Raw genomic sequence first — 18,599 nt, forward strand, 5'->3', positions numbered from 1 at the left:
AATTTGGCAGTATTCTCCCAATTGCCAGTGTATTCCCGTATGCCACAGTACCCGAGTCCAAAGAAATAGCGTCGAGCATCGTTCCGTGATATTCGCGTCCCGACCCGATTAGTCATCCCGAGACGCAAAGCTGGTTGGCTTATCAGGTGACCCCGATCCTACCGTACTCAAGGCAAAAGACAGTATCATCCCGAGGAGTGCGGCCGTGAAAAAGAAAGCTGTTCCCCCATCAGCCCCTAACACCACCTGGCAAAACGCCGCTATTCAGGACTTTACTAGTCATTTCCTCCGTTCTTACCCTTCAACGAGCTTCTCTTGAACCCTCTCCCCTCTTTATTCACTTTCACCATGTTCAAGCTCGCCCGCAGCAGGCCAATCGCGGCAGCTTTTAGAGCTGCGACGGTGAGATTCCTTAGTTTCGCCCAGACTTTCGAGTCCTACAACAGCACATTAATTGATATTGGACTTGCTCACAGGAGTCTTCCGTTCAATCTCGCATTTGCCAGCAACAGAGAAACCTGTCGATCCATGAACATTTGTCCGCGAAGCTCCTCAAGTCGGTACGAACAACCGGATGCCTTGGATTTCCCCCCCCCTCCGTCTCGCAGAACTAACCGATCGGATACACAGTATGGTGTAGGAATGCCCAAGGGCGAGGTCGCTTACTCTGCGGAGGAAGCCGAAGCTGTTGCCAAGTCCCTTGGTATGGTTTAATCCTTCGTCCTTATAGATCGCGGTTTGCTAAGACACAGGGTGGCAGGCAATGATGACATGGTCATCAAGGCTCAAGTTCTTGCTGGTGGTCGCGGTAAGGGTAGTTTTGATAATGGTCTCAAGGGCGGTGTACGCGTTATCTACTCGTGAGTTTGGCCCAGTTCTTAGGTGTGTCTGTTTGATTCCTGGTATCTGACACAGAATATCTCCCTAGACCTACCGAAGCCAAGATGTTCGCTGGCCAAATGATCGGACACAAACTCATTACGAAGCAGACCGGTGCTGCCGGCCGTCTTTGTAATGCTGTGTATATCTGCGAGCGCAAGTTCGCTCGCCGTGAGTTCTACCTAGCCGTTCTCATGGATCGCCAGTCACAGAGCCCCGTCATTGTCGCCTCCTCACAAGGCGGTATGGACATTGAGGCCGTTGCCAAGGAAACCCCCGAAGCTATCATCACCACTCCCATCGACATTAAGGTCGGTGTTACTGATGAGATTGCTGGCAAGATTGCTACTGAGCTCGGTTTCTCCGAGCAGTGCATCCCGGAGGCTAAGGACACTATTCAAAAGCTTTACAAGGTCTTCATGGAGAAGGATGCTACTCAGATCGAGATCAACCCTCTGTCAGAGACCTCCGACCACCAGGTTATGGCCATGGATGCCAAGTTGGGCTTTGATGACAACGCAGACTTCAGACAAAAGGAAGTGTTCTCGTGGAGAGACACCACCCAAGAAGACGCTGATGAGGTCAAGGCTGCTGAGTATGCTTTTTGCTATAACCTACGCATGAACTTTGATGTGTGCTAATCAGTGCGACAGGCACGGATTGAACTTCATCAAACTCGATGGTGATATCGGCTGCTTGGGTAAGAACGGCAATGGGTTGCTCGTCTCTTCTATGCTAATTACAGATCTAGTTAACGGTGCTGGTCTCGCCATGGCTACTATGGATATCATCAAGCTTAACGGTGGTAACCCCGCCAACTTCCTCGATGTTGGTGGTGGTGCCACCCCTGCTGCCATCAAGTCTGCTTTCGAGCTTATTACCAGCGATCCCAAGGTGTCGGCCATCTTTGTCAACATCTTTGGCGGTATTGTTCGCTGTGACGCCATCGCTCAGGGCTTGATCAATGTTGTGAACGAGATGGGACTGCGCACTCCTATTGTTGCGCGTTTGCAGGGTACCAACATGGAGCAGGCTCATAAACTGGTATGCATGCAATCCCGAGCCTATTTTTTCCCCCCTTTCCTCCCTCTTCTTGTCTCTTCTTTTTGCGGTAGCTTCCACATAGACTAATACTTCTCATAGCTGAACGAGTCTGGTCTGAAGATCTTTTCCATTGAGGACCTTCAGAATGCCGCTGAGAAATCTGTTCAATTCTCGAAAGTTGTAAAGATGGCCCGTGAAATCGACGTGGGTGTTGAGTTTACTCTTGGTATCTAAGCTCTGCGTCGTGTTAAAAACTTTACAATTTTCTTCACATGTAGGTGTTCCGCTCTGAATTTGCATTTTATTGCTTTATATGGGAGAGGGGAAATCATCAGTCAAGGTGCTTACTCGATTATGCGAAGAGAGCAAGCAGTCATTCAAAGATGATTCGGCGATCATGCGGATTAAGTCTGTATGCTAACTGGATTTTCTGCACAGCAGATGGGCTGCTGAACCTGGGTAATGAGGAGGTCTATTTGTGAAGGACTGATATCAGGTATTCAGGAGAGAGTCGTGGGAGGCATTTTTATAGAGCATTCATTGATGGTCCTGTATATCGTCTATTTCCAGATTTCTTTTCCTTTGTTAATGTATTCATTACTCATTTAGCTCGAGACGTTCTCACCCTTTTGGGAAGCACTGGATCTTTGACGCTAATTATGTAGGCAAGGCTGTACATTTGTAATGTAACTTTGGAGAATTTGTCTACTTGTAAGGCACGATGACAAATTAGGTGTCTGGGAACAAAAAGCCAAGCAGCAATCTAGCAGGCTTGTCGGTTTTGTAGTGTTCTCAGCTCCTTCATAATGGAACTGCGCTTGATAGACTTAGGTTTTCGTTAAAACACCAAACTTTCAGTCCGTTCTGATCAACCATTAAAATGAAGTCACGATCTCCTCTAAGCGTGAAATTAGTCCCATGCGAATAGACCCTGTTTGACGCCTCCCTAGGTAACTGAGGATTGATCCTCCTGGCAGGGCGCAGGGCGATTCTGGCATCTGGATTGGAAATCCAGATCTCGGGTCTACCATTGTCGTTCTTGACATAGTAAATGATGTTACTATCAACAAGTGTCATGCATAAAGGGATGAATGGCGTGTTTTCTGCAGACACAACATTTACACTGACCCTGCCAGTTCCTTTATTGTAAGTAATAGCGGCAATATCACCGGGCGTTTCTGCTAGATAACCACCTCGCCTGAATGTTAAGATCCCCATTGCGTTTCCCAATGCTAAGGACAAAGAGTCATCTATCTCCACATGCCAAGCTGGGTCTGCAAATGAGCTTAGTGCCACGGTGCAAGATGGGGACCGAATAGCAACAGTGTCCTTGAATGGATATTTATTGACACGCAATTGCGCATACATGGCGGGACAACAGCGGATGTGCATGGGAGTATCAGGATCCATAGTTTTCTCGAGGTGAACTGTGATCAAAGTCCTTGAAGTAGGGTCCACGTCTAAATGTGCTATTTTGTTCGCGGTATTAAACGTATGAGTAACGCGACAGTCAAGCTGCCAGTGTATAATACTGTCTGGTCCGCTGGCTGTTATGCCACTGAATGCCATGGCGACATTCACACCGCGAACAACGAAGTATTTCCAGTTTAACGATGGCAACCGGAAATACGCCGAATCGTTGGTTTGGATGCTCCAGACATGACAGAATCTGGACCTGCAGCATCAGCCAACATATGTCAAAGATGAGGCACAATTCGGTTGGATCTATGCTTACCCGTGCAGTGTTATTGCTGCTACAATAGATTCAGAAATTCGTAGTGCAGTGAATGTATCTCGGTTTTCGGTGCAGAAACTCTGCGTCGTATTCGAGTGGAGGTTATGGACATAGACTATCGCATCTTCAATCCATCCATAGTTCCCATGCGAAAAGTCAAGACCAACTAAGCCTGTCGCATTTGGTATTGGAGAATACGGTCGGTTAAGGACTTTAGAGATCGGTTGTCCACGTTCCAGACGAACACGCTGCTTGGCATATTGTGTAAATGCATCTGGAGATTCCAGCGCAATGGATCTGCTGTTGTGTCCGACATACTGATGGCACACAGCATCGCGGAATAGCCTAGAGGATAGAAGACAATTCCATCGTCTGGAGACCTACAATACAATGTTAGTCCGGGGAGATGAGTTACTAAATATACGTCAAAATAGACATACTCTTCGGAAAATGTGGATTTCTGATAAATCTAAATGCCTGGAAATTTGTACAGCGACCTCGGTAGGTAAAGTGCCCAGGATGTCCTTTTGAAAGGAAACTTGGTTCATGCGATCACGCACCTCACGCCATTCATAAGGGTGCATCTGCTCCAGGAGAAGATGGTACCTATGGTGGCAATAATTAGCTATGTCTACTAGAGTACGATTAAGAAGCGATCCTCGTTATTTCTCCTTTCTTTTGTTTTACATACAAAGCTCGGCGAGCAGAGGTAGACTTTAAATCCTTGAACCGGGTGAGGATATCGAGTACTGCGGGATCCATAGTAGCAGTCGTGGGCCACTGCGTTTTAGGGGTTATATATATCGGTATGGGTCACACGTTTAAGAGGCTCCAAAGATGTCATGAAGGAACGTATAACAAGCAGAAGAAATAATAATAAGCCATTGTTCACTTAACTGTATGTGGCATTCCAAATTGAGAGCCTGGAGGTTCGTTGGTTGTTGTGCTCCTACAGCTGCGGCTCTGTGCATTTTGTTCCAGGCCTTCCCGTGATCCATGCATGCTTCTCCTTCAATCATCGCCTTTAGGTCCCTTTTCCTTTTCTTTTCCTTTTCTTCCACTCTACCTCTTTGGGACTCACCTTCGACCATATCCTAGGTACCTCTCTTCTGACCCGCTTTTACAATAGGGTTGGAATTATCATTATTATATATTTGATAGTATTGATTTGCAGTTTCGAGAAAGGAACAAAGACAATCAATCGGCAGCTCCCGCCCCCGTTTGGCCATTTTCCGCCGAGGACAAAATCCGGCCCATGAGAAAAAAAGAAGCTATTCAACAACGAGCTGTTCCCTGCAGATCTATATTGCCGCGAAGTTGCTACCACGTCTTTACGATCGAATTTTCCAACCTTTTTTTTTTTGTCCATCGCGAGCTCAACTCAAACCTCTAATCTCTGGTTGACAGAAAACGAAACTTAAAAAAGGAGGGAAGAGGAAGAAAAGAAAAAGAAACCAAACAAATCAACCAATAAAATCGCGGAGAAGGGGTTTTCTTTTCTTTTCTTTTCTTTTCTTTTTTTGAGAGAAAAAAAAAAGGACATTTGACAATTAGGTGTTGGGGATACGGAAACTTTTCACCATTGACACCAATAGATCAAAGGACAAACTCGCAATGACTCGGGAAGCGGAGACCCTCTAAGTGTTGATCAACGCCTTCTTGGCCCAGACTCCGTGATAACCATCAGCTTTCCCACGTTCACCTGTCGTCCACGAGCGATCATCAGCCGACAAATCTTACCCTCCGGCCAACATTTACGCCGCTGGTCTATCGGCACGCCATTCCACTCTTCGCAGAAATAGTCGCGACCTTGTTTTACGTCTCGCTGCTGCGGCCCTTGGCCGGAGCCCTCTCCCCCTGTTCCGCCTCGCGAGATGAGCGGTCTCGCCGATCCCGCGTCTAGAAATACCGTAGTATCTGGCGCTACAGATGTGCCAGGCAGGACACGAAAGCTTCCTCTCCTCTCTTCCTCCGTTCCAGCTTCCGGTCAACCGATGGGTGATCCTATGGAGGTCACTCCGCCTGCTTCAGCAGCGGCAACGGGCGCTGGGCCCTCAGCCCACAACAATTCTGACAATGATCGAGCGGGCGCAAGCACTATAGCCACTTCCAATGGTTCTACTGAACCTGCACATGTGCACAATCATGTAGCGCCCAGCCAGGCCATTGGGGCTGCAGCTGCAGCCCAGCAGCCCAAGGTCGTGCAAACTGCCTTTATTCACAAGCTGTATAAGTACGTCTTCTCGCAAATTGTGACTTTGTTTGCTTGCCTCAAATACATTACTAGAAATGCTCTCAAGTGAGCTTGTGCTGATAGTACCCGACAGTATGCTAGAGGACCCAAGTATCCAACATCTAATTTCATGGTCCCAGACTAACGACAGCTTCGTCATGTCCCCTACTCCCGAATTCTCTAAAGTCCTTGCGTTCGTTCTTCGCTCGTGTCCCCCTACACTTGATCACCTATAGCTAATTACTACTAGCCAATACTTCAAACATACCAATATTTCGTCGTTCGTAAGGCAATTGAACATGTACGGCTTTCATAAAGGTATGTCTACCCGTTTGGTTAATGAGTTTCGTCCCTTGTCTGTTGCTCATATGGAGCGCCTTAGTGAGCGATGTGTTCCACACTGGATCGCCAGACTCGGCACTTTGGGAGTTCAAGCACGGGAATGGCAATTTCAAACGTGGTGATCTGATTGGATTACGGGAGATCAAAAGGCGAGCCTCTCGGCATGCGTTGATCCATCGCGACTCGTTTCCGGGCCACAAAGCCGCTGCCTCCCAGCCTGGCACACCGGCTGAACCAGTCCCTGATGCCACTGAAGCTCGCTTGATGAATCTGGAGCATACGTTGTACGACATGCACAACCGCTTGAGTCGCGCGGAGGAAGGCAATGCGGCACTCAATGCAAGATGCCTAGCCATGGCGGAGAGCCTGAGCAGGTGCTATCATGTAAGTCTCACGCCATCTATGCCTTCACTCCGTACCTTTGAATTGAATTTATCATTGATTATTTACGCAACCCAGTGGACACATTCAATATCGCGCTTTTTGCAAGGTATGATTCCGGATCGTGAAGGTCTCCTGTACAGAGATGGTGAGTAGTAATACAACATACACATAAACAATTACCGGGACTTCAAATGGTCTTTAACAATCTCTAGTATCCAGCATGCAGGCAGAACTGGAGAAACACCTCGACAGTGTGCGAGCCCTCGAGCATCCCCCTGATCCGTATCTATCAATTCGACAGCCCTACGTCCCAACTGTATCGATTGATCCAGGTCCACCTCTATCTCCGCGTCAAATGCCACAGGAAGACAGTCGTCGGCCTTCGGTGATGGATGCGACTAGACCTAATATGATACGACCACCTGTTCCTTCACATCTAGCTGTATCGCCTCGTAGATATGGCTCAATTGGCGCGGCAAATTCTTCCCCAACTTATAGCCGCCCGCAAGTCCCGACAGTCATTCCCCCACAGCAGCCGGTGCCGCATCCCCTTTCATCCGTCTCCTCCCCGCCGGGTCCCAACTTGGCTCGCCGACATACATCTGCAGACATTCGGCAGCATGGCTGGCCCCCGCCTGGCGTGTCCCCATTCCAGTCTGCTCATCAGCCTGGTACAGCAACAGCCCCCTGGTCTCCGTCACCGCATCGAACCCCGACTTCAAGTGACCAGCAGGTTCGAGAAGTTCTGGCCCAATATGAGATGGGAGCACCACGACGCCTGCAGGATACCTCGCGTCACGCTACCCCTCCTCTGAATCCCGACCAAACAAACTCAGGACCTACCGCCGATAGTAGTTGGACATTGGGTCCGAGATTCCCTCGGCATGACACCTCTTTGCCTGCAACAAGACGGTCAAGTATGGCTAGCAATGTACATTCCTTGCTAAATCCAGCTGATACCGCCGAAAGACCCGACGAGGAACAGCATGCCACACTCGAGGATCGAAAACGAAAGCGTCTGGAGTAAATAAACATTGGTGTACCTTCTTGAGCTGTGCTCTTCACGCTGAACGATGCGTGTGTCACGGTCTTTGGCCTTCGACGGAAATAACATCAAGGATCAACTACTCGTTCAGATTCGACCTTCCCATGTGGCGTGCATTCTGGAATCAAAGAGAGAAGCGCAAAGCTAAACTTTCAATGCTGCATATGCTGGGAGTTTCGTCGTACATCTGGATTCTTCTAATTGTCTAAAACTTGGTGGATCGACAATCACACAATCCTTTGGCGATCTTACTTCATTGGGACTACGGATGCCCCAATCGTTCTTACTCAAACTTAGGGTGGCGCTTGTTACTCTTCTGCCAGCATAGATATCTGTGTAACATCAAAGGTGGATGTTAGCATGTGACATACTATGGCTGCGTTGCTGACGCCAGCATCCCAGGCTTCATTTGCCGTATATCACACACCCTCGAGTTGGTAGGGCCAAAAAGTTCTTGGGTATTCTTTAGAACCGAGAATGCATGTTGATATCTAGGTGCTTATATTCGAGTGTATACGTAGATCTAACCGTGGGGCCGGTCCTTCCAGATCAGGGAGATAAGCGGTTATGTGAGGTTACAAGTCGTGTATATAATTCTATCGTTGTATAATGTATATGTATCGTCAAAGTATCTCAAGCAGATATAGGGGTATATTGAAAATCCAATCCTCGGCCATGAGAGCCTGAGCAGGGGACGAATCTATTTCTTCTTCCTCTTCCTTGACCGCTCAGCAAGAATCTCGTCTAAGAAGCTTGTAGCTTTCCTCCTCCCTCGCAGTCGAGATGGCTGTTGTGATAAAGACTCTCCTTGCTTCACCAATGTCTCAACCTCACCATCTCCACCGCCATCAACCCGATCCCCACGATCGTCGTTGTCAGTTACGATATAGTCAAGAGACCTCGGAATAGACTCCGCTTTTCTTTTCTTAGTCGGGCCCTTCTTTCCGACTGAGGCCGTTCGTCCTTCGTCCTCGTCATCATCGTCACCAGCTCTGCCCGCCGTAGTCTGGGACTGATTCGTAGCAGAGCTGGCACCTGATAAGCTTTTCATGTTGCTCGGCTGTCGACCCGCCGCTGCACTCCTCTCCGACATGATTTTCTTGTAATTCTTCCCAAGAAGCTGTCTCCGCAGTTTATCGTTGGAGTCAAGTTCCGTGCGATTCCAACTTCCATCGGCTGCCCTGGAGGGAAGGGGTGCCCCAACACCTAAACTGTAGCCATCATCCAATCAGTGCTAGTCATGAATCGCATAGGGAAAGGGGAGGGGGAATAAATAAGATTAAAATGAATAAGAAGGGGGAAAGAGAGGTAGGTTATTTCCCATAGCATAGCATAGAGTAAGACCTACGTTTCTGGCACAGCTGTGAAAACCTCATCCTCTTCTTGCTGTAACGCCTCTTCAGACTTTGTATTGGCTTGTTCCTCCTGAGTCTTCGGGGGTAACCATGAGGCGACGAGTCGCTGACTGCGTGCTAAAGCAACATTGGCTTTGTTTAGTATAACATCTGTTTCCGTCTTGGATAAAGACATGATGTCGATTATCCCGCCTCGTCCTTGCTCTTCTTTTCTTTTTGGTGTTTCCTGGTTTTGTCCTATCTAACTCTACACTCACCTTTTTCTTTGCGATAGCGAGGCGGAAGGACGCGGCATAACGCTCACCGCTTACTCAGTACTTCACATGGGTCTACTTGTATATACAATTGCAAGCTCTACCTGTACCGGTCAACTCGGTAGGCTACTAGTACTCTAGTCCTTGTATATATACGTTTTATTATGGTATTTAGACTATCAATATAATAACACTGACCTTAATCATGAAAACGAGCCCAAACAACTCGTGACAATTATCGTGACTGACATTATGCCCACTGTGTCGCTGTCTTGACGCGCTTGGAGTACACGGGATCAATGTCCCTGACAAGGATATCTATCATGATCTCAGATATCATATCGAAGAGTAGGTCGTGTGATCTGGTAGACTTAGGCTCTTTAGTGGGCTGGTGGTTTTCTAGTTGGCCTAAGGAATGGAAAGCTGCATCGAATGCCTAGTGATCGGGTGTTAGTTAATGTTCCCAAACGATACACGCGGGATATAATGGCTGGCGTACTATTTGTAGTGTCTTTCGAAGTTCAATCAATAATCTGGCTGCACGATCGCCTCCCGACCCCTCATTGGCCTGGACTAGGAAGCCCAGCCAAGAGTCCATGCATATTCTGCGGCCACTTCCATGGAGTCGCCCTCCCAGGAGGCAAGCGGCGAGCGGCGTGACATGTGAAGTTTGCTTTAGAACATACGTGTCCCCCGAAGAAGGCTTGGTCGTCGAATTAAAGATGAACAGACTCCTTGGTCGCTCCGTGGAATTGACAGAAGAGGGTGACATGTGTGTCATATCATTTGTCTCAGTATAGTAACGCCTGCGCGAAGCTGACGAAGGGGCTGCAAGGTTGGGATACATGACATGAAATAGCAGAGCTTTGATGAGTGGGGTACGCCATGAATTGGTATTCAAACTGGCACCTCCAAACTGGAAGCGCTCATCCAGGTGTTCATGGCAGGAGATAATCTTTCTCTTAGCTAGGAACTCAAGCGTATGACGGGCCGCCTGTAGCACTTCATAGACGCGATCGAAGTGTATATGGTTCGATACTGCGAACCCAAATGCGGCTGCACGACCCTTTCGATACCAAACCTCACGGGTCGCCTTGAATGCGTTGGCCGCGCTGAGGTGGTCGCTCCAGGTGTTTCGTGAAAATTCTACACGAGTCCTGTGCACATCATTACGTGTCTCCTGGACCGGCGATGAGTAGAACAAAGATTGGTCGCCCCCGATTACCCCAATAATGAGAAGCTGATCGAGGCAGCGAAATATAACCCCCAACAGAATCAGCTTAGCGCGGCAAGGGTCAAGTGGCAGCTCTGAGAGAAGGACTCCGAGGGGGGTAAGTCTCTCTTTCTCATCCAGTGCTCTCAAAAGTTGTAGGTTACTAATTGCCAAGTCCAACTTGGCCGCGTCCGGAGGTTCAATGGAATCTCGTAAGGTGTCCTGGATGGAGGCAGACGATACTGTCCGCTTCACTTGCAAAGTAGCCTGTTGCAAGTCCTCCCGCATCATTCCTGGAAATCTGGTGATGCGGAAAGACTTGTGCATATCCCTCGTAAAAAGAGCAAAGTACTCTCCTGCTGGACTCTGCCAGCCCTGCCTGCACGCTGAGCAGCACTGGATTGACTAATCCAACAACATGCAAACCGGGTTGTCCTTGAGTGTGGCACGTAAATTCTTTGATTTACCTTTCCTGGATCAATGACAACCTTCACATCTGAAATAGTTATCGAGGTTTCGGCCACATCAGTAGACAAGATAACTCGGCGACAAGCTCGCGAAACTGGACTAAAAAGCTCTTTCTGACCATCGGGAAGGTTCGAATGGAGCTGCAAAATCTTGTAACGACTACAGTCAGAGAAGTCACAGCCTAGCATCTTTCCATATTTTCGGACGGCACTTTCAACAGCCATGATGTGACGTAAGCCGGGGAGGAAGACCAGGATAGAGCCACCCTCGGTACTAGACAAGACATGACAGATAACGGCGCATATGAGGCCTAGTGGTATCAAAGGATCTTCTTCTCGAAGCATGGATGGAGAAGATTGTGGTAAGCTCGGATCATGCGAATGCTGGCCCCCATCGATCCCTTGTTCACCAAAATTCAGGCGGTCTGTCACTGGCAGAAGGTTATATCTTCTAAAATACTTTGCTGTCTGGGGCTCATCGATCAATAATGATAGCGCTCGCGGGGAGTAGAACCTAGATAAAGATTCGATGACCTCATCTAGGTAATGTTTGCCAACAGGGAAAGCGCGGCCGGGAATTCGGAGATGTGGAGCAGGCAAGCGACCTCCGTCGTCGACGGCATTTTGAAGTATGAAGCGAAGAGGTCGAGGTCAAGTGTTGCACTCATCACAATAACCTTAGGTGCATGTAATCCTAGGCCACGACGTTGACCGACAAGTTTCTTAGAAAAAGCATGAGTAAGTCGAGGTCAAGGGCTCGTTCGTGAACTTCATCGAGTATGATGTGGGAGAAAGACACCAGGTAGGACTTGGAATGTAGCATAGTGAGGATGCAATACGTGATTGAGTCCAACCTTGTGGGACGCCGAGAATCGAATCTAATTTGATACCCTATGGAGTATCCAAGTGATTCCCTTCTTTCTTTCGCAACCCGCTTAGCTAGTGAAGTCGCTGCTATTCTGCAAAGTTAGACGCAAAGTATTTTGCACAGACTTCCAGAGCCCTTGACCATAGCATCGTCGAGCAGCATCTGGGGCACTTGTGTTGACTTTCCGGAGCCAGTATCTGCTACAATGAGAGAATATGTGTTCTTTTAAATAAGGTCAAGTATGTCATCCTTTCTTCTGTTGATCGGTAACCTTCCATGACGTTTCCACGGCCTACCAACAGGCAAGCCCAATGAGCTATCGACTTTGTTCAGCTCATGGTAAGCCTCCTGGTCAGTAGAAATAGAAATCTCCGTTGGCCCTCCACTGCATTTTGCAGTGGAAAAGGAGGGGGCACGTTTTAAATCCTTCAAGGCCCTAAGCATGACAATAAACATGTCTTCGTCTATATGTAACTTCATATGTTGCAATTCTTTTCTTAATTCGTTGAGCTCTTGCAATGAGCCACTTGTATGGAGTCTTGAGATCAAGGCCAACAAGGCCTGTAATTCTGCTGAAGACTGACACACATTAGCTTAAACAGCTAATTCGAGCTATCATTTATCATACCCTACCTTCGAGCTTCCTGTTCCGGACGTGGTTATAGTTGTAGATGTATGCTGAAGGGCACAATCTACAGCGCAATCAAACTTGCCTTTGTCACGGCTAACAAATCGAGAAATGAGCCGTATTAACCCTTTCTGAACAAATTCAGAGTGTAGGACAGGCTTGGGAGACCGCAAGAGTACCTGTCCAAAACCATTATAGTCTTCCTCTCCAGGAAGAGCATCGTTAACATTTTGTGATTCGTCTACGGCACTAGATATATTGACGTCGGGTGCTCTTGAAGACAAACCACTGTCGTCGCACGCTGACCCATTCTCAGCTACAGAGCCCTTTTCCTGGCTTCGGGATGGTGCGATGGAGCGCTCCAAGGATGCTATTGTAGCTTCTCCTTCAAAGGCACACGCTGCGGTTGATCTCGTCCTAGTCATACAGTAGGGAACTAGAGCACTGCGAAGTAACGGGCGTCTCGGCTCCAAGAGTGACCTACATACTTCCGTGGCCAGGTTTCTAGTTTGAATGCTAGGTAACACTGCGGTGTAGCGACCAGTTGCGATGTTGCGATGTTGGGAAGGTCGCGTCACGTTTAGAAGAGCGAGACGTATGTATGGAGGGCCATCTTTGATACAGAAAAAATGCCTGATGCTCTATGACAAGGTGGTAGTTAGCATTGACTATGTGACGCATGTATGATAAAAGGTAGAAGGTTGATAATAATGTACCGGATAGCTTTGCATTGCCGCACGTCGGGTGAAGGTGCGGTACTACTACGCATTGATCGCCGCATGGAGGAGATCTAATCATGAGATGAAAATGGTGTATATAGTCATTTTCTTGGTCTATGTGGTGTTTGATAGAGTATCCCTTTCGAGGGAGTGGGGAAAAAGGAAAGAAAAGAACACACGAGGTAAAGGGTGAAATAGTAGGTTATTTTTAAAAATGTGAGTATCATCAATCTGATTGGCCATGGCGTGGCATAAATTCATTCAATTACTACTTTACCTACTACAATCTCGAATATCCTGCGGGTTTCCGCTCTTCTATCTGCATATTCAAAGCGCATATATGCAAATAATAGATTGAATCAGGCCGATTCTAGTATTAGCGAGCTCGTAGCGTCATTGCGTGTGTATGTACATCTAGGTCTATCCTTTCCCTCAATATATATTGGTCTCATCAGGTATGAAAGAAGCGACCCCCAGCCCGAGCAATATAAGGTATGTGCTGGGGATCAAAATCAAAACAAAAAAGAACACAAAGAGAAATAAAAGAATATAAACCAATCCTCATGATCCTTCTCCATGTTGCTGGTGTTTTTGTTTCAATTTTTTCTCCGTCTTCATAAACTCTCGAATCCCAACCGGGATGCTGGCAAACAGATCGTCTGCCTGATCGGGAATAGTCCACTTTGTCTCACTCCCGCCTCCATCGTCATCCATGCTAGTGCTCGCAGAAGCAACCTCGGCCCTTGGAGTGTGGAGCAAATCCCCAGTCGGCCCTTCCGAAGTGCCTTTGGCCTTAGCCTGCGCGACCCTCGCCGCCCAATCTTCCATTTCATCACGAAAATCATCCCAGACACAATGTACACAGCCACTCATGCAGCAATTGTCAGGTTCCTCTGGCCTAGGCGGTATCGCAACCCCATTTATAGTTTTCCATGTAGACTCTGATGGCGTCGCACCGGGATTATACCGTGAAGAGCGACCGGGGCCAGCAAGGCGAGTGCCGAACACAATAGACATCTTGTCCTGCGGCGACTGAGGCTCGATTTTCGAAGATATTGACGGCTCATTATCCGGTTCTTCAGAAATAGGACGCGAGGAACTTGCTTGACGACTGTAAGGAGAGCGAGATGAGAGAATGTCATGATAATACCCCGATAATGGATGTGCTTGAGGGGCTTCTGAATTGTTCAAGTATGCTGTCGTATCCTGGGACTTGGTATGCGCATGGCTAGCAGTCCGTCGGGTCGAGGGAAACTGTGCATATCGTCCGATAGACAATGCTGACGCAGGGAGAGAGCGCGCCTGATTTATAGGTAGAACATGACCCATGCCCGACAAGCAGGGGGCCATTTTGAACACCGATCGCCCTTTACCCATGAAGAGAAACTCAGTAGTGTCGGAAGGTTGCTGGGAAGAACACTGTGGGAGAAAGTGTTCTTTGACTTCCGAGGCAGACATTATATCATTCTGCAAACAATGCAAACATTTCGTCTCGCAGAATGCGATGTATGCTTATCGTAAGGTCTGCAGATCGCGTCGTTCTCCAGTATCACTTCTTGACAAAGACGGAACCGCCAAGGTAGTCATGAAGGATCGGTACTGACATATAGGATATATATACGTTTTTCGGACATCTATCAACATACCAGACGGTGCGAAACAAGTATAGCGCGCTGTTCCTAACACGTCGCCGATGAACCCGCAACCTCATGCACAGCGCCCACCTGATCGCGCACCACCTCAAGAACCAACCAGAGAAAGCTTAGCGCGATCGCAATCGGAAAGTCCGCTGCGCGAAACTAGCAGCTCATCGAAGAGGAGCTCACAAAGACCTATAGACCAAGCTGAAACGAGAGCTTTTGGGTTACGCGATAGAAAAGCTCTTCGGCCCTCGCTGGTTTCAGATGCAGGCCTAAGGCTGGACAAAATCTCACCAAGTAGACGACTAAGTGGTCTTCAAGCGTTCGCAGCCCCTCCGAGGCGAGTCTCGAGGAGAATTCTTCCTTCAGACCTGTCATTCAAGTCTCCAATAGTGACACGGGGGAATAAATTGGATCGTGGACCACCCGATAGTCCGGACGACCAATTAGCATCTGAATTGAGCAATGCGACGGGTGAAGCCAATTCACATACAGACTTGCATGAAGGGCTTGAAGAACCTGATCTACCCCCAACCCCAACACAATTAGGCCTAGAAAGACCCCCCGCACGGCCAAAAGGGCTACTGAGCAGCAGTCCGACTATGCAGCATGGTAGCCTGGGGAAACGACGAACTACTGACCATCTAGAACAGAGCCCCTCTAAACTTCGGAACGTTCATTATGGAGAAGGCGACGAAGATCTACTTGAGTCCAACTCAAATATGGCACAAGTACTATTTCCAGAGCCTGTTTTGGAAAAACGGCGATTGACAACGCAACTTGCCACCGAGATAAAACAACTTAGCGATGACATCCTTGAATTGGAGAATTGGTCGAAGGGCTCAAGATACAATGCTGACGACTCAGATCTAGACATGGGCAAACTTGTGTAAGTATATTATGTCCATTTATTTGAAAATTGACCTGACTAGTGAACAGGTCAATATTGTGTGAGGATCCCATCAAGGGAAAAACTGCAAAGCTGGGCCCATATGATATTTCCATGTCTTCTTTCATTTCGATGTTGCTTCCGTTTTCTACGAAGTGTTCTCCAATAACCTCAGAAGAGCATCCTCCGCTGAATCCTTTTGCTCTTGATAAACTTTCTCATGCTGAACCATATCTAACAATATTCGCCCCATTGAAACTCAAAGCATATTCAAATACTTACTGCGGTTCGGACTCAGACATACATTTGGAAACACATACCCTGGAACTGTCTGCACCGTGGCCCTTTCCTTCTAGACAATTTCACTTATCCATCAACTACGAAACGGATCCAGAAACACAGTCTGTACTCTCTATATCGGTACCAATGGCCATTGAAAACAAACTACCAGTATATTTGCGCCAGTGGATTGAATCAAGGCTAGCGAACCCCCTCTTGAAGTTGGATTTATCGGGTCTATGCTGGGGCATAAACCGGTATTGGGAAGCCTCAATATCACGTGCCAAATTATGGTCGCGGCTAGAATTCCAATATCCAGGACTGATCAGAAGTCGTGGGACAACCAGGATTACTGATAAGCTAGATGACTTCCAAAACCCCGATATGCTCTCTCTCTCGAATATGAGTCTACGCAAAATACTACCACACCTTGAGCGTACATCGATGCTATTCGAGTCCGGAGATGGAGAGTCTGTTCGAGCCTACTTTTCATGCGAACTAACAATCGATGAATGGGCATGTGAACCCAGGTTGGTGCCGGGGATCAGTGTGTCTGCGCCGTCCATGATGCATGGCAGGTTGGGAAGCAAGGTGGAACAAGATGTCAAAGGACTGTTTCACACAATTTTGAACGAGAAACAGGGCGGGAGAATAGGCGCAGACGTTGATATTGATGCAGATGCAATAGTACATGCTGCCGAGCATATCCTGGGTGCTTTGTTCTGTGATGAGCCTGAAAAACATGTGTTCAAAGTCAAGGCAAAACGGTGACTGCATATGCCATTGAAACTGGCTTGGATTGGTTTTCAATCAATCAGCTGAGCTAACAACTGGCTGACCTTAAAAACGATAGCGTCTACCCGTTTGTAAATCAGCAGATCGCATCTTAGATACATTTCAGCTTCTACTAGACCCGAGACCTTAGAATGACTACGAAAGTAGAAGTTTACGTAGGTTGTAACCTAGTGTATTTAGATTCATCTCCGTCATTGAACTAGCTTACCGGGGCCTGCATCAGGCTACCCTTCCATAGTATTTTGCGTGCTCTCTGCCTCCACACGACTAGACGGGTGTAATGCAACGAATAATCGCTAAGGATGTGGCTTGATACGACCCCAGCGACCACGCACTGACGGACCAAGACGCAGCTTCATACCATACATCCATAACTCGGAGTAGACCCTTTTTTTCTTTATTGAAACGTGAAAATTTGGGCATTTGCATTTCGGAAGGTTCGGAGCTTTTTTAAGGACAAAGGTAAATTGAGAAAAGGGGCGCCACGCCATGCCACAGTACACTAATCCCCGACTTGAAAATAGACCCGATCATCATTAACTGTGAATCACATTTATTTCTTGGCGGCGGACTCCTCCTCGGCCTTAGCCCTAGCACGCTTCTCCCGGATACCCTTGTGGCGGGCTTCACTGCGGGCCTCGCGCAAACGGCGGTAGGCAGCCTCCTCACCCTTGGGCAGGTCATCACGCTTGATCTCAGTGACAGCCTCCTCAGCAGTGAGGTTCTTGATGGGAAGGGTAGCATTGGCGCGAGTGGCATAACCCTCAGTCTTGCCCTCAGCGGCGAAGGCAGCCTTGGCAGCGCTGACCTCTTCAGCAGAAGAGTCAAGCTTCTTGAACTGACCACTCTTGCGGGGGAAGAGGATCAAGCGGGCCTTGTAGTCCTTGAGACGATCAACATTGGCGACCAGCGACTCCTTGGAGTAGTTGACACGGCGGTGGTCAACGGCGATACCGATGGTAGAAGCGAGCTTCTTGGGGATTCCGGCTTCCTATATGGTTTTGAAGCAAGTCCCATGTAAGCTTCATCTGACTTTGAAACCCAGCGAGTGGCACAGCACCATCACCAGGGCCCGGCTCTATATCCAGCAAAGGAGAAAAATTTACCTTCAGCTCAGCGAGAGTGAATCCACGACCGGCACGGACACGGCGGTTGTACTTGACAGTAGGGCAACGCACAACGGGACGCAGCTTGTCAACCGGACGAGGGGCAACAGCGGCGGCCTTCGCAAGACGGGCCTCACGACGGCGGTGCTTGCGGCCAGGCTACAAAACCGTAAATTGTTAGACAACCATGGATCATCCCCCAGACGACCAGAACATGTCGTTCAAAATATGATTCGGGAAAGTATAGTTTCGATTTCGTACCTGGTCGAAGTGCACGCGCACACGACGCTGCCAGTCCTTGCGGAAGTCTATAACGAACTCGTCAGTTCGTTGTCCCATCGAACAAAAAATTCCATCCCATCTCAGAGAATGCCGAAAACTCGTTCACTTCAGGTCCACTCACGCTGGTTGAGAATCTGGTTGTTGTGCTTGATCGCCTATACCACCAAAATTCATCAGTAACTTGCCCTCACCCACGAAAAGAGCGAACTCGATATCATTTTGTTGAATCGCAGAAAGACTAAAGACAGCGAGGGGTCATATAAACGCACCATTGTGACGGACGGTGATCAAGGCCGAGATTGTCGTCGTCGTGGGTGGTTGCTGGTCGGATCTCAGAACGACTCTTCAATAATGGGTGGAACTTTTTTTGGTGTGGCCAACCGCGCAGAGCCGCGCCGGTCTCGCTTAGCGAGAAGCCCTACCCTGGTTACCAAATCTGGAA

At 48.2% G+C, this 18,599-nt stretch overlaps 9 protein-coding genes across 9 annotated transcripts; 3 read left to right on the plus strand and 6 right to left on the minus strand.

Moving 5' to 3' along the window:
* The first annotated feature begins 173 nt into the window (after positions 1-173).
* Positions 174-2,197, plus strand: F9C07_2146895 (uncharacterized protein). The gene is made up of 7 exons (XM_071509207.1): positions 174-402; positions 477-560; positions 631-703; positions 761-860; positions 929-1,474; positions 1,533-1,923; positions 2,023-2,197. The coding sequence occupies exons 1-7, from the start codon at positions 349-351 to the stop codon at positions 2,155-2,157; spliced, it is 1,383 nt and encodes a 460-aa protein (XP_071367109.1). The 5' UTR covers positions 174-348; the 3' UTR covers positions 2,158-2,197.
* Positions 2,198-2,724: 527 nt separating this feature from the next.
* On the minus strand, positions 2,725-4,420 carry F9C07_2103972 (F-box domain protein; the record flags this gene model as incomplete). The annotated part of the gene is made up of 4 exons (XM_041287314.1): positions 2,725-3,598; positions 3,659-4,038; positions 4,099-4,264; positions 4,350-4,420. The coding sequence occupies 4 exons, from the start codon at positions 4,418-4,420 to the stop codon at positions 2,725-2,727; spliced, it is 1,491 nt and encodes a 496-aa protein (XP_041150640.1).
* A 669-nt stretch (positions 4,421-5,089) lies between these two features.
* Positions 5,090-8,251, plus strand: F9C07_2281213 (flocculation suppression protein). Its single transcript, XM_071510489.1, has 6 exons — positions 5,090-5,891; positions 5,986-6,084; positions 6,142-6,209; positions 6,274-6,617; positions 6,693-6,762; positions 6,830-8,251. Exons 1-6 carry the CDS (start codon positions 5,533-5,535, stop codon positions 7,642-7,644), a joined length of 1,755 nt encoding a protein of 584 aa, XP_071367110.1. The 5' UTR covers positions 5,090-5,532; the 3' UTR covers positions 7,645-8,251.
* Positions 8,252-8,362: 111 nt separating this feature from the next.
* F9C07_13432 (uncharacterized protein) lies at positions 8,363-9,192 on the minus strand (the record flags this gene model as incomplete). Its single annotated transcript, XM_041294969.1, has 2 exons — positions 8,363-8,873; positions 9,011-9,192. 2 exons carry the CDS (start codon positions 9,190-9,192, stop codon positions 8,363-8,365), a joined length of 693 nt encoding a protein of 230 aa, XP_041150642.1.
* Positions 9,193-9,521: 329 nt separating this feature from the next.
* On the minus strand, positions 9,522-11,176 carry F9C07_13431 (putative ATP-dependent RNA helicase; the record flags this gene model as incomplete). The annotated part of the gene is made up of 3 exons (XM_041294970.2): positions 9,522-9,707; positions 9,771-10,889; positions 10,952-11,176. The coding sequence occupies 3 exons, from the start codon at positions 11,174-11,176 to the stop codon at positions 9,522-9,524; spliced, it is 1,530 nt and encodes a 509-aa protein (XP_041150643.2).
* Positions 11,177-11,918: 742 nt separating this feature from the next.
* F9C07_2229965 (uncharacterized protein) lies at positions 11,919-12,872 on the minus strand (the record flags this gene model as incomplete). The annotated part of the gene is made up of 3 exons (XM_071509852.1): positions 11,919-12,016; positions 12,116-12,398; positions 12,453-12,872. 3 exons carry the CDS (start codon positions 12,870-12,872, stop codon positions 11,919-11,921), a joined length of 801 nt encoding a protein of 266 aa, XP_071367111.1.
* An 855-nt stretch (positions 12,873-13,727) lies between these two features.
* Positions 13,728-14,543, minus strand: F9C07_2063499 (oxidoreductase-like protein; the record flags this gene model as incomplete). Its single annotated transcript, XM_071508685.1, has 1 exon — positions 13,728-14,543. The coding sequence occupies one exon, from the start codon at positions 14,541-14,543 to the stop codon at positions 13,728-13,730; it is 816 nt and encodes a 271-aa protein (XP_071367112.1).
* Positions 14,544-14,586: 43 nt separating this feature from the next.
* F9C07_2146907 (uncharacterized protein) lies at positions 14,587-16,910 on the plus strand. The gene is made up of 2 exons (XM_071509208.1): positions 14,587-15,695; positions 15,746-16,910. The coding sequence occupies exons 1-2, from the start codon at positions 14,860-14,862 to the stop codon at positions 16,743-16,745; spliced, it is 1,836 nt and encodes a 611-aa protein (XP_071367113.1). The 5' UTR covers positions 14,587-14,859; the 3' UTR covers positions 16,746-16,910.
* Positions 16,911-18,493, minus strand: F9C07_2281217 (60S ribosomal protein eL13). The gene is made up of 5 exons (XM_041294971.2): positions 18,427-18,493; positions 18,279-18,312; positions 18,137-18,183; positions 17,876-18,034; positions 16,911-17,760 (listed from the first exon to the last, which is right to left on the minus strand). Exons 1-5 carry the CDS (start codon positions 18,427-18,429, stop codon positions 17,323-17,325), a joined length of 681 nt encoding a protein of 226 aa, XP_041150645.1. The 5' UTR covers positions 18,430-18,493; the 3' UTR covers positions 16,911-17,322.
* Between the last annotated feature and the right edge of the window lie 106 nt (positions 18,494-18,599).

The sequence above is a fragment of the Aspergillus flavus genome, chromosome 7 (assembly GCF_009017415.1).
Source record: "Aspergillus flavus chromosome 7, complete sequence".
Lineage (NCBI taxonomy): Eukaryota > Fungi > Ascomycota > Eurotiomycetes > Eurotiales > Aspergillaceae > Aspergillus > Aspergillus flavus.